The sequence below is a fragment of the Vidua chalybeata genome, chromosome 1, assembly GCF_026979565.1.
Source record: "Vidua chalybeata isolate OUT-0048 chromosome 1, bVidCha1 merged haplotype, whole genome shotgun sequence".
NCBI classification, from domain to species: Eukaryota; Metazoa; Chordata; class Aves; order Passeriformes; family Viduidae; genus Vidua; species Vidua chalybeata.
The window spans coordinates 8,744,676-8,759,439 of record NC_071530.1 but is presented as its reverse complement, the minus strand read 5'-3'; the positions used below and the strand labels follow the sequence as shown (position 1 = coordinate 8,759,439).

General features: G+C 50.7%; 1 protein-coding gene across 1 annotated transcript; it reads left to right on the top strand.

The window, feature by feature from the left end:
* Positions 1–778: 778 nt before the first annotated feature.
* MNX1 (motor neuron and pancreas homeobox 1) lies at positions 779–4,008 on the top strand. The gene is made up of 3 exons (XM_053958119.1): positions 779–1,382; positions 3,390–3,550; positions 3,643–4,008. The coding sequence occupies exons 1-3, from the start codon at positions 779–781 to the stop codon at positions 3,973–3,975; spliced, it is 1,098 nt and encodes a 365-aa protein (XP_053814094.1). The 3' UTR covers positions 3,976–4,008.
* Positions 4,009–14,764: the final 10,756 nt, after the last annotated feature.

The following is a 14,764-nucleotide window of genomic DNA, read 5'->3' as shown; positions in this document are numbered from 1 at the left end:
GGGAGAACATTTGAAAGGAGATCGTGTTTGTCTTGGCAGTGCTTCGTGCCGCAGCCTGACCTTTCGCTCACACGGCCGGGCCCCCCCGGGGAAGCGGGACCCTGGTAAGGAGAGACCCCTCGCCCCGCTCTTTCCCTTTTCTGTCCGAGGCTGTTTGCCTTAGATAAGCAGGTGTAATAAGGCTGTTGACAGACCCGGGATTTGGTGGCAGGGTGACTCCCTGACCCGCAGGTGTTTATTCTTTCCGACTCGTTAAAAAGCGGCCGGCGGCGCGTTTACGGCAAATATTTGCCGGGTGCGGGAATGGTGGAAAACTGTCATTGGACACACGGCGGAGCCAGCGCGGCCGGCGGAGAGCCGCACACTGCCGTGGCTGGGAGAGTTCTCTCCGCGGGAAGCAGCCGGTTCCGCATGGGTGTCCCGGGCTGTTCCCCACGGCAGTCCCGGGCTGTTCCCCACGGCTGTCCCGGGCAGTCCCGGGCAGTCCCGGGCTGTTCCCCACGGCTGTCCCGGGCTGTCCCGGGCTGTCCCGGGCTGTCCCCCGGCGCCGCCGCCCGCAGCGCGGGGCGCGCGGAGGGGGCGGGCGCTCGGCGGTGACGGGTGGGCGGCGCGGCCAATGGCGAGCGAGGCCGCAGCGGCGCGGGGCCAATGGGAGCCGCCTGCGGGCCTTGAAGGGGCGCGCCGCGGAGCGCGGCCGCACTGCCGCCCGCCGCCGCCGGGAGACGCGGCCGGCCCGGGGCAGCCGCACGGTCCCCAGCCGCCTCCCGCCGGCGCTCCCATGGAAAAATCCAAAAATTTCCGCATCGACGCGCTGCTGGCTGTCGACCCCCCCAAGGCGGCGGCGGGGCAGAGCGCGCCGCTGGCCCTGGTCACCTCGCTGGGCGGCAGCGGTAGTAGCAGCAGCGGGAGCGGCAGCCCTCCGTCCTCGTCCTCCTCTTCCTCGTCCTCTTCATCCTCCTCCGAGCACCCCTCGGGCGGCCCCGCCGACTGCCTGCGTACCGACAGCCCCTCTCCGCCGCGCCTCCTGGCCGCCCACTGCGCCCTGGTCCCCAAGCCCGGCTTCCTGCCCGGGGCGGGCACGGGCTCGCACCCGCACCACCACGCCTCGGCGGCCGGCATGGCCCTGGGACTGCACCCCGCGGCGCCCGGCGGGCCGGGCATGCCGGCGCAGGCGGCTCTCTACGGGCACCCGGTGTACGGGTACTCGGCGCTGGGCGGGCAGCACCCGGCGCTCTCCTACCCCTACTCGCAGGTGCAGGGAGCGCACCCCTCCCACCCCGCCGCCGACCCCATCAAGCTCAGCGCCGGCACCTTCCAGCTCGACCAGTGGCTGCGGGCCTCCACCGCGGGCATGATCTTGCCCAAGATGCCCGACTTCAACTGTGAGTATTTGCTTCCCTCCTCACCGCAGCCGCGTCCCCTCCGTTCCCTGTGCCGCTGCACCGGCCTACCGGGAGCCGCCTCCTTCCGAGGGGGTAGAAGCCCCCTCCTGCCCCGCCTAAACAAGCTGCAGACTTAAATTGGAAGCGACCCTTTTATTTTTTGCGAAATTTATGTTAGAAGAAAGAAGTGGGAAACGGGGAATGGGAAACGGGGGTGTGCGGTCACATCGCCATTCCCTACCCTTGAGGAGCCCCGGGGAGCCTGGCCTCTCACGGCAGGTTAAACGGGAAGGTGACAAATTGCTCCCTGCCTTTGCAAATGCCCTTTCCCGCCGTTCCCGGAGGGTAGAAGCCGCCGGGAAGGGGAGGTGGGAGTTGGTCAGAGGCCAGGGGTCCTTCTGGTGTCCCTAAAACCCCAGTCTCAATGTAACCCCCCAAAAGTGAGGTGGCAGGTCGCATCACTCACCGTTTTTAATTTTATTTCTCCTTTATCGGAAATGGACGTATAATAATGATGTCAAGCCTCCTAGGCAAAGGGATGTAGGGAGAATCTGAGATCGGCCAAAACCTTGGGGTTCTGCATCCCCTGGAGATAACGAATAGGAAGGAAGTACAGTCGGAAGGGTTTAGGTTTGGGCCCAGGAAAGGCTGGGAGTGCTGGATGGAGCCAGGCAACGCCGGAGTCCCAGCAAAGCAGAGCTCTAGGCCTCGCGGCGATGGGGAACTTGCGTGCATCTGGTTTAAGCAAAAGATCATTTTCGGAGGTGTGAGCTCTCGGTGGGAATGGCCGGTTTAACAATACCGGAGGTGTAGTTTTACGAAAATCATGCCAGGAAAAGAATTGCGATTTTTTTTTTTTTTTTCCCTCCTTCTCCTACTCAGCACACACATTCGCAGACAAAAAAGTCCATTGTTTTCTCTCGGATTTGGATTGTTTAGACTGGAACATTCAAGAAGAAAAAAATAATTAGGAAAGCTGTTAGAGTCCTGTCTCTCAAACAAGGGGCAGAGGGGAATAAATAACCAAGCAAAACGAGTCTCGGAAAATCGCACCGCGGTGAGAAAATCTCCTGGGCGCTGCGGCCGGGAGCGGACACTGTCCTATTCTTTCTGTCGCTTTAGCGAGCTGTCTCCAACCATGGCCGGGGAGCAGAAGCCGCCCTTTCCCAGATTTCTTTTATTTTTCTAACTCTAATAAGCCTAAGTATCTAAATAATTTGAGAAATGGGCAGTAGCGCTGCCAGGTCGCATGCCCAGAGGTGTCGGGGCCTTCAAAGAGGCTCAGTTCCCGCTTTCTTGTGACTGATTTTTTTTTGTTTGTTTGTTTGGGTTTTTTTTGTTTTGGTATTTTCCCCCCTCTCTAATAAATATTTAGTTTTGATTATTTTTCAATGCGGAAAACACGCTTTTTTTTTTTTTTCCCCGTTTCCAATACAGTTTTCTAGTCCTCGCTGATGATTTACTCTCCGAGGAGCGGCCGACACTCGCAGGGCGCGGAGCGGGCCCCAGTCTCGGTCCCGGTCCTGGTTCCGGCCGGCAATCCCGCTAATTAAACGGATATGGGCGGGCAGGGAGTGCGGCAGGTTTAACTAAAACATTAAATGGAGCAAATTGCCGCTCCCCGGAGAGCCCCGTGCCCCTTCGCCGCTATCCCTGGCTTCGGTTTATTGTCTCGCGTTTGTTAGGCTCTTGGGAAATCAAGAGACATATTTTCCTTTATTTAAAAGATTTAATTTAATTCCTCTTTTCTTTTTTTTTTTTTTTTTTTTTTTTTTTTTTTGGGTCCCTCTGGGCGGTCCCCTGACACGGCGGAAGCCGAGAAACCCCGGAGTCAGAGGGCCTGGAGGCGATCCCCGCCTCGGTCCGCGCTCCGGTGGATAATGGTCCAGCCTTGCTCCAGTCTCACACGCAGAGCCTTTCCTGCTTCCCAGCGCCCTCCCGGGGGCTGCGCGGCCGCGGCCGGGCGGCTCCGCGCTCACCTCCGCGCTCGCCCTTCTCCTTTCCCAGCCCAGGCGCAGTCCAACCTCCTGGGGAAGTGCCGCCGACCCCGCACGGCCTTCACCAGCCAGCAGCTGCTGGAGCTGGAGCACCAGTTCAAGCTCAACAAGTACCTCTCCCGGCCCAAGCGCTTCGAGGTGGCCACGTCGCTCATGCTGACCGAGACACAGGTGAGTGCCCCCGGCCCCGCGAGGGCTGGGCGGGCGTGGCTGCGCTGGCGGGCGGTGGATGAGGGGATGTGTTTGTGTCCCGTGTCCCCCAGGTGAAGATCTGGTTCCAGAACCGGCGCATGAAGTGGAAGCGCAGCAAGAAGGCGAAGGAGCAGGCGGCACAGGAGGCCGAGAAGCCGAAGGGGGGCGGCGGCGAGGACAAGGGGGATGAGGACCTGCTGCTGCCCGCCCCGGAGAAGAGCGCCGGCAGGAGGATGCGGGAGCTGCCCGACAGCGAACCTGAAGACGAGGAAGAGGAGGAGGAGGAAGAGGAGGCGGCGGCGGCCGGGAGATGCTGCCCGTACCACTCCTCCGACTGTTCCGAGGCGGACGAGGAGGACACGCAGCCCCGGGGCCGACACGGAGCCCCGGCGCAGTCCCAGTGAACCCCCCGCGCGTCCAGCTCCTCCAGCCGTCCCGCCGCGGGAGTGTCCTGCCGCTCCTGGTTGGCACCAGTCCCGCTCTCCCCTTGTTCTGATTTCTCCCTGCTTGGAGAGGGATGGAGAAGAGGATCCTCCGCATGCCGGGCGGGGAAGAGGATTTATCGTGACTACAGTGTTATTATTGACTGAAAAACCAGACAAAACTTGAGCTCCCCCACCTCCCACCCCTGCCCCCTGGAAGCGCGTTCCTTTCGCTGAGTATTGGAAATGTTTTGTTCTTACTATATATTGGGAAATCTGTTTATGATGACATTAACGTTAAAACTGCTGGAAATCTCAATACTGTCTTTATTTTTGTATGTTGTATTTATAAAAAAAAATTACCTCTACTTATGCATGCTAAATTATTCCCCAGGTCCTCCCACCTGCGCGATGGGGGGAAAATAAACGGAGTTTTTTACTGGAGGTGTTCGAGCGCGGTGTGAGGGGAGGATGCTCGCCGCTCCCGGGCCAGGGCATGCCGGTACTTTGGGAGGTGCCAAAGCGCTCGGGAGGGAGTCGGGAACCGCTTCCTAATCCGAATTTACTGACGTATAATGACTATACTGAGAGGATATTCCCGAGAGGAGCGCCTCAGTACAGGGGCGAGCTTCCCCGGCAACAGCGCTGCGGGTCCCAGGCGGGTTTCGGGGAGGCGGCAGCGCTCCTTGCCGTGCGATGCTTTTGGGAGCTCGGGGACTGGCGGCGGCATCCCCTCCCCAAGGGGCTGTGGCCTAGGAAAGGAGGGAGCAGCGCTGCTTTCCAGGGGCGACTCGAGTTCCGAAGGAGCAAGGCCTTCCCGGTACCGAGGACGGGACCCCCAGCTCCCCGCCCCGCGGCGGTGGAGCGCGGCGTTTTCGATAACTGCGCGATTTATCTTGCCAATAAATTTGCAGATCAATTCATCCCTGTCACCGCGGCTCTTCCCCAAATCAATTATAGCGAATTTAAATATAATCACTGGCTCATCCCCACCAGCTCAGGGCCACGTCTGGCAATTCATCCCCGAGAATGAATTACGGGGCGGCTCCGCTCCGCTCCCGCGTAGGGCCGCGCAGGGGGGTGGAAGGACCCGGCTCCTGCATCCCGCCGCTCGTGGGGCACCGTTCCCCCTCCTAGCCCCGGAGGATGAGAATGTGGAGCTCTGAAACACAGAGCTTTCCCACTCCCTTGCACTTTAAAAATAAACCAATAATAATTTTAATGAAGATATTTCCTACAAAATCGCGTTAACCTGTCCTGTGAGGCCACAGCGTGGCTCCTCTTAACGGCTTCTGTATAAGTCCGCCCAGTGAAGCACAGGCTGGCGGATGCATGAGATTATGGGATGAGATTGACCAAGGAAAAGAGTTATCCCTCACGGAGAGCTTCAGGTGGCTCGGCTGGAGGTGGCATCCAGGCATAACGCGGGTAGTTACCAGCTCACCCCGTGCCCCGGGGCGACACGCCAGAAATCACCATATATCAAAAATCTGAACAGATCCCATATGTCAAAAAACTTGATCGGGATAATCTCGATTCGGGCTTGACCGATACCTAACCCCTTGCACGGAAATTATCGCATCGGAGGCTCTGATTTAAATTTCTGAACGATTTTCTTTTGGTCACAGGCTGTGGACACTTCAAGGCGATAGAAAAATAAAGGCATTAGTATCTCTGTGGTTCTTCACGCCGCTGGCTGAGGCTGCATCTTCGTGGGTGAACGGCCGGGCAGGAGCGCGCAAAACCCGCGTAGGGCCGCGGTGGCTTCTCCGCCCTAATCCCGGCCACACGTCGGAGTTACTGTCAGCAGGATTTACCTCTTGCTTAGGTCTTAAAACGTCTGAACCGTATCAGTCTGGACGACACGTTATTATCTCAAAAAAAATCAATAAATTAAATATAATGCACAGTTTTTATAACAACACCAATAAAACAACTGTAGTAATAATAATAATAATAATAATAATAATAATGCTACCTGAGATCACACCCCCCACAACAATAAAGATCCTCCCTCAGTCACTAATTTCCAATTAAACACCCATTAATTTAGCTGGCAGACGTGCCCCACCGGGGCCAGAAATATCCTGTATGCCCTGTGTGTCCAAACTCGTCTCAGCCCCACGAAAACCAGCCTTGCGGGTACAGGCAGCTATTCACGGACTCGGTATCAAAGTCCTACCGGTGTATTGTGTCTGTCTCAATAAAATTAATCTCTTTAAAGCCCAGCGTCTTACAAGAATACCTTCAGTTTTCCAGACTAAAAGGGCAAATATGTTTTTCAGATTCTGTTTTTATGGACGGATTAAAGTTTATTTTCCATAATAGGGCACCTAATAAAACTCATAAAGCTCTGTCAGTCTTACAGCTGGTGGCCTCATTTAACACTTTCACTTCGTAAATCATTTTACAACTTACCAGGTGTTTCCAAAACTGAAAGGAAAGGAGGGGGAGAGAGAGAAAGAGGGGGGAAGAGAAATTAAAGTCACTTAAAATATAGATACGGTCCTTTGGCGCTGGGTGCGTTTGCACTGTCGCTTGGAAGGGCTTCAAAGAAGGTGTCGGTCCCAATGGGGGAGAAAAGCCTTTTAATCAGGATTTCCCACGCTCTTTTGAAGTGCGGAGGCTCGTCCCCACGTGCAGGGCAATCAAAGGCTCAGGGTGATTAGCGGAGCCGGTAACGTGTGCGACACGTTCCGCACTCCGCGCTCCCGGCCCGGGGAGGCTCCGCGCCCGCTCCCGGAGCGCCCCGGGCGGGGAAGGCTCGGCCGGGGGGGGCAGCCGGCCCCCCAGTTCTCAGGCACAAGCCAGCCCAGCCAGCGGCTGGGGCGGAGCGGACTCGCTCTCTGGCTGAGCCCGCAGCAGGCTCCCCCCGCACCAGCTCCGGCGTGTCCCCGCGTCCGGCCTCATCCCCCGGCACCCTCACCCTGCCCCAGGAGCCGCATGCCCCCAGCCCACCTCCCCCCACACCGACCCTCCTGCGAGTGTGGGGCCTCCCTGCACCCGACTCCAGGGCGGCCCCAACGCCCAGCCCCGGGTGCCCCGCTGGTGTTGGTGGGGTTGTGTTGCCTCAAGCCCCAGCACAGGCAGGGCTTTAATCTAAACTCCTGTTTGTAATTTCATTATTCAGTCGGTTCCCTCCCCAGACGCAGTAGGTAACAAACCTCTTAAATTTTCATTGGTGTACTTGAGAAGTGGTAAGTATGAACACGGACCTTTGGTAGACATTTTACTTTAAAAAGCAACATGGTTTAGGCATGGATGTCATTAACTGGCAATTTCACAAGCATTAAGTGCTAAAACAAAAGAACCAAAACAGGATCCATATGTTCGAGGTAAACCTGCTAAAAGTCTTTCAAATGGGAAACCATAAATATATAATCTCCCTCAAACTCTCCGTGAAACTGCTGCGAATGAAATACTCCGCTAGCAGAAAGACTATTGATTATTTCGGGAGTCCAAACTGTTAGGTCCATCCAAAACTAAGGCATGACTGTTCTATTTCTCAGTGGTTTCTCTAGCTCTCTAGCGGTTCTTCCTCCTCCTCTCACACTCCTTCCCTCGGTGCCTGCGGGGCTGGACACGCGTGGGAGGGCTGACACTGTGTGCCTGCTGCTCCCGTGGGAGTGCCGGCAGCCACCTCGCTCCCGTGGATCCTTCCCGCCTGGCTCCTGTCACAGCTCGGATTCCTCTGCCGGGGAACTACACCAAGGCTTTCCAGGCGACACCAGAGATGCCCCAGGACACTGAATTTTATCGTAGATGCCCTTCTTCCTTTCCCACATTTCCCCTCGAGCGCTGTGGGTGCCGAGATAACCACACCTTGCTTCAGCTGTGAAAGCAGGAAGATAATTAGATAATTCCTGAGCCGTGCATCGTTCCTGTGGGTGCAGGGAGCTTCTTGGTCGGCTGTTTGAATCCCAGGAACAGCACACAGGACAAATAATGGAAGGGATGAAGCTCCCAAGCTTCTCAGTCTCCCTTGGGTGTTGTGTAGTGACCAAATTACAATCTTTCTGCCTCCCAAAAACGGTCAGGTCTGGTCTGGCCAGAGTTAAGTACCAACCACACATTACTCTGAGAATTACTCAGCAACCATGACACAGATTTTTTATTTTTCACCAATACTCATGCAACCAGAATCATAGCAACAGTGGATTGAGGTTGTCCCACATTAAGAAGAGGTGGTTTTGTCTTCTCTGGGACTTCTTACTTCATTTTTCTTGCCTTGAGGGTTGTGTAATGTCTCTTTCAAACAATTCTCTGCAAGGGCAGTGGATCCAGGAGGTATTTACTGTCTTCTCCCTACTCTGAGGACAGAAGAACTTTAAATTAACTAAGTCCTAGGTGGAAATGGAAGTGCCTGTATGGAAATGGGATCACCTGCAACACATAGGAAATTAGAGTGGTTTTTCCCTGATCACAAGCTACTATAAAATTTGATTTTCCTCTTCCTTTTGGTAAAAAAACCCCACATTTTGCTGAGTTAGTCTAACTGGCACTGGTCTCTAAAATGAGTAAAGAACAACGCTGTTTTCCTCTAGTAAAACTCAGCAGAGGCAGTGGCTTGCAATGGATTTTGTAGCAGCAAGGCTTAGCTCCATTTTACTACCTGCAGGATATTTGCAAGTTCACAATTTCCTCTAATTAATCCACTATTTTAAATTACTATTCATAGGACTTCTGTTAATGTTCTTGGCCAGTGGCACCTTTTGGCAGGTGGGACTCCTGTCTGAGGAGGGAGTAAGAATGCACAATGCAGAAGTTCCTGATTCAGCTGCCTCCTCTCTTCCCGCTCAGAGGAGATGGGGACGGAGAATTCCTGTCCCCATCCAGCCCTGCTTGGCTGTGGGTACCATTTCCATAAATAATAATGATAAAAAAGAGCATCCAGCGTGGATTTTGATGTAAGGCTAGGGCAGGGGAGTGATCTCAATTTAGAACACCTCAAAGGATGGGGCAGATTGTCCATTGCTTGGTATCCCTGGATGGCCTTTCTGGAAAGGACGTGGAAGCCAAGCAGAAGCTGCCGAGCTGCCTCTGGTGCTGATTTCTGCAGTGTAATAGTGGCTGGCAGAGTGCTGGGGCCTGCCTAGACCATCTAATGATTCTTTCTGGACTTCAAAATGATAGATCTATAAAGCATGTATTGCTGTAGCAGCTAGGTGCAATTTTAGAAATGTTAATGAGTAATTACATAAAGGTTGTCCACAGTCATCGATGTTAATCACTGTTCTTTTGCCAGGGATAATTAAGATGACACTTCAGCAGCATCAGCCAGTGGTTCCTGCTGTCTGCGCTGTCTCCTTCTCCCCTCCCAGCTCCTGCTGCAGCTCTCACCCTCCTTCAGGGATCTCTTCTCTCCCTTCATTCCTCCCTGGCTTTTCTGAAGGGCCTCCTCATTCACCACAGCCTGAGGATTTTTAAGCTGTTTAATAGCATTTCACATGGTATTGTGAGGGTGAGCTGCGGGTGCTGGGAGAAGCAGATTTGGGTGATGTGAGGCAGTGATCTCCTGCTCAGAGCATGAGGGCACTCAGCTCTATTCTGCAGGTAACTTGCTTAGACAATGTGTGCAAGCTACTTCACCTTTCTTGAGCCTCCAGCTCAGGAAATGGCTGGTCTTCACACCTTGTTTTGCCTATTTGTGTGTCTTGGAAACCTCAATAAGTGACAGTGGAGGAGATGGAATAACAGCTATCTAAGTGTGTGGTTTGCTGTAATAAAACCTGTGAATTTTATCCACATTTTCACTCTTCAGTCTGTGCTCAGATTCCACTCAGTGTAACACAGGTTCCAGGTGATGGAAAGCCCATGGTGGAGGTTTTAGCAGAGGTGAGATGTGCCTCTGAAATGTGCCACTCCTGCAGTAACCCAAAACCTCATGGGTTCCTCTGGCTTTGGGGTGGGAGGAAGAAATCTCTTTCATCAGTTAAGGATGGTAAGATACTTGAATCCCCCACTCCTTTATTCCTCCAAATCTTCATCTCTAGGACTGATTATTACATCTACAGGTTAGATTGGAGGGTAGATTTTGGTAGCAGATGAAAATGGGATAATGTTGAAAGTCATAAACGTGTTTTCTGCAAAACCTGTTACTCCTGTGCCTCTGACAGCTCCACATCAGTCCCGGGTAGCCCTGGCTACTCCCTGGAGGAGCCCATTTCGGGGAAAGTGTGAAACAGCTCCTCTGAGGGTGTCAAAAACCTGGCCAGGAATAAAGGTTTGCTTCTCCAGTTCTTAGCAGTCAGAAGGCTCCTTAAACTCACAAACCCAGTGTGAGGCTTCCCAAGAACCGGGCAGCCCAGAAGCATGGATGGGTCTAGGGTCTCTCTAGATCTGATTCTCACACAGATTTCAGAGCAGAGATAAGAGATTTGAACTGTTTCAAAACTCACAGCAGCTTTTGAGTTGATCTATTGCCTTCTGCTCAAGCTCTGAAGTGCTGGTGAAGAGCTCCCTAGAGCCTCCCTCCACAGCTTTTATCATCACAGGAACAGTTCAGGATTCTCAGGTGCTGTCCCTGCCTTTCTGCACTGCTTCCTCATTCCTGACACACAGTACCTGCATAAGTCCTGGCATAATAAATAACCCCAAGGGGGCAACAAAGGTTGGTTTCAAGCCATTTAGGTAGGAAAATTTGTAAAGCAAATACCATCTAGCCAATTTTAGGGGTGATTTGAAACTACAGAGTAAGGAAAAAAAAATTCCACTCAAATCTAAGGCTTTGGCTGAGGAGGACAGATAATTTTTTGAAGATGAAAGTCTAGAAAATGCAATCAAGGTGGCTTATTTTTCCTGAAGGTGACACTAAGCATATCTTGGGTTATTGTCTCTATATTAGAAAAGCATATTGTTCTGTCCCCTGACTGTAACCAATGGCTGCTCTCCAGTGAACTTCAGTGCCTCCAACAATATTTCCTGCTATTCCACACCAGAGCCATGAGGGCCTATGCACCCAGGAGAGATTTGAGGCTACTCTTATCATCTGAACCATAAAATGTCCATAATGGAGTTTTTAATGAAAAATGTGTAACACTTGGAAATCTTTCACTTATGAAAATGAAGCAACCATTTCACTGTAACTGATAAAAGACTATTAAGGAACAATTCAAAAATGGTATCTGTTTTAATTTTGCTCTGTACCTCTCATTCTAGTTACATTACTCACTCACTTTTAATTCAATTTGAAATGAATTCCACTCAATTCACACAAGGTGAGCTGGTTTTGGTGTGCTAACAGATTTGTCCTAGGACGCGAATTTTAAGGAATTTTTGGTGCCAGCTGGCTCTTCCTAAGCTTATCCTTGATAGATGCTCATTCATTTCCTTAAAGTGTTATTAGGGAAACCACGTGGTATCCAGTTTGGAATTGTGCATGCATCTAAATTAGGGGAAGGCTACTGTAATTAGCTTTAAAGCAAGGCAGCAGGTCAAACCAGAATTTGGGGATAGCACAGCTGTTTCATACAGGCAGCTTTGTTGTCCATGCCTGCAAGCCTCAAACTATGCTTTACTGGAGGGTGAAGGAAAGTTCCCCAAGGAGATGAAATCACAAAAAGTGTCATATAGTAAAAGAGTCATATCTCTACCTACAATCCCTGAAATCAGTCCAACACAAAAAGTCTTGGGTAAAACGTACACTCAGCCTTTTAAAAGTGATCCTACGGATCAAATTGTCTCCTGAAAACAAAATTGCTTTATCAACTGCAGGAAAAAAATCACATATTAACTCACACACACGGGATGTAGCAGGGCACTAAGCTGCAATTACGATCAGTGCAACAAAAATTGGAGCATTAGAGTTGCCACTCACATGTTTATTAAGCTGAAATCACTGTCGTGCACCGGCTGCTGCTGCCGGGCAGTGGCTTTTCATGTGCAAAGTTCACCCGCAGAACAATGGGAATGAAACGATCCCAGATGTGCTCTGAGCACAGTATTGGGTTGCACACCTTCGCTAGCAGCAGGCAGGGCAGCCCCGCTGCGTCTGCACCTTGGGAGCACGACTGACATCAGCCCCTCATCCCCGGCGTGCAGGACAATGGAAAAATGTCAAGTGAAAAAAAGCCCTGCAGATACTTGGCTCGTTCAGGTGCGGTGTTAAAACCCTGCCAAAGGACTTGTGTGTGATTTATCAGCGTAACACTCCGGCCAAAGCTAAAAACCAGACTTCACTGCCCTGTTAATTTTGATACAGAAAACAGAGAAAGTTTAAAACATTGTTGTCCAGCTTAAAAGAAAACAAAAATCGAAGCTGCCATAATAGCTGTGAGTGGATCGTGCTGTTTAAAGGGGGAATTGAAATTTTCTGCCACACAGCTTAAAAAATCAAACATCCGGGTTTTTGTTAAATGCATCTAAAGCAAATCTCAGCGTGTTTTCCACTGGTCTGCTGGGAGTAAGGACTAGTGTTGCAACTGTAGCTGCTTGGCTTTCCAGCATATTGTATTTTGACCAATCCAAAACCCTTTTCTTCTCATTAAGTAGCAACTCTCCCAAACCTGTTGTATGGAAGAATTTGGGACATTTTAAGTGGCATCTCCATGATTGGAATGATCAGGGACCATTTCCCACAGGAGTTTGACGTGGGCTGCCAGACTAATACTCAACAGGAAGAAACCTCAATGGGCTGTATTCTGTGTATGTTATTGAACACTTATTCTGTGCAGACAAAGCATGATGTGTCCCAGCCAGGTGTAACTTCCCCAGCAGCCTCTGCTGGCAGGCAGTGCTTAAGTGTGCAGTCCTGCAGGAAGGCAACAGCCAGCATTTGGTCTTGCTGCTCTTACAGAGACCTTACAGCCCTGCTAGAAGGAGGAGAGACTCCGGCAGGGCCAGCTCTGCTGGGACAAGTTTTTTCTCCAGGGTTAGAAGTATGATACATGCAAAAATTATACATTGTGTATAATGTATATGTTTAGACAGGGAAGCATACATGTAGAACACCTCTAAAATACATTAAGCATATATATTTTAATATAAATACACATATAAGTAAGTACAAAATCTCTCTGCTTTCCTTTTCACACGTGCTTTATATCCTTGGAATGTAACGACCACTGAAGCAACAGCTTGCAGATGCTTATGTACATCAACAGCAGAGTCTGCCAGGCCTTCCACCTCTGTCAAGCTGTGGCAGTCTGGCCAGTAGGACCATGGAAAAAGTTGTTAAATATGACAAGATCCAAGACTCAGGAATTCACATATATCTTGGAATTGTCAAATTTCTGTCAGACAGTTATTCCCTCATTGAATCACAGTGAGAGGATGGGACTTACGCAGAATCACTCACAAAACCCATCGTTGATGTGACTACAGCACTGTGGGTTGGCAGTATATTTCTGCTTCTTTCCTTGAAAAGTGGTGGTTTTTTTTTTGTTGGTTTTTTTTTTTTTTTTTTTTTTTTTAAATGAAGTATACATAAATCTGTTGAATGCAAAATCCCAGGCAGGTAAAATTAGTTTTCTTCAGAAACAAAACAATGGCTCTGATAACACTAATTTTGAACAAAGCATATGAGCCCTTTGGGAGAAATAATAATTCATGCAAGTCTCAGTGTGGGGAAAAAAAAAAGCAATTGTAATTCCTGACTGTAAGGTTAAAACCATCTCCTCTAATTGCACAGCAACACCTGCATTGCACCACCTCAGGCAGCTGCAGCAAGTGACTGCTCACACCCATAAAACACTTGGCAGTGCTGCCACAGCAGCAAAGCAGGTCAGCTCCCATCACCAAGCAAAGCCCTCACACCAGGCAGGAACAGGCAGCCTGGCACCTTTGGGCTAAGGAAGAGGATTCAAAATTTATCTCCAGCAGAACAATTGCCTCAACCTCCCTGCCAGAGCAATGTGCTTCCATTTGTGTATTATTAAACCACCAACATGTTGACATGCTGGGTCTACCTAAACTCCTGCAAAAAGGGCAATTAAGTGGCTGCTGCAGTGTAGGGGGAACAATTTTTACTCACAGAGTCCCATGTGCTCCACAGCAGCTATTTCTAGGAGCTGGCACAGATTTTCTACTGAGTCCATACTCCAAACCTTAAGTATAAGGTTTGGCATTGTTGGTTGTAAGGGGAGATGTTTACACACTCCCTAAAGTTGTGACTTCTGTAAACACCAAAATAGCATCAGTTCTGCTGCTGCCCACTTTGTTAATTGGTATGAATTCTAGAAAACATTGTAATTAATTTTATCACAATTAAATTTTAGGTTTTGTACACTTAAAAGCTGCCAGTGGTATGAAACAGGCTAAAAAAAACCAGGCTGAAAACAGCAGGCTGAAAAAAGCATCCTGCTTTATTATTTTGATAAAAACCTCTTCTGTTGTTACTTTGCTAGTGTAACCCAGAATTTTGAAAATGGGTCTCTGCTCCCAGGATACTTTTTCCTCTAAAGCTTGCCCTATCCTTTCAGAGGAAAGGTGAGAAAAAACAGCTCCCTGGCTGTGGGGGGAAGCACTTCTCCACCTGGAAACAGTAGACCTGAGTAAGCAGAATATGCTATATTTAACAATTTGATTAAAAAATAATTTTTCCCAACAGGGACAGATCAATTGGTAGCAAAGGCAAATTGGGATGCACCATAAGTAAATGGCCCACTGAACATCAGAGGCAAGTCTGGCTACAGAAAACAGGGCTGACAACTCCAACACAGGTAGATCACAGATGCACATGCAGACAAGAAAGCACTTCCCTTCTCCACCCAATTTAAGGTCATTCCCTTCCTTGCAGGCCAGCCAGAATAAAGCTAACACAAACACCAAAGCA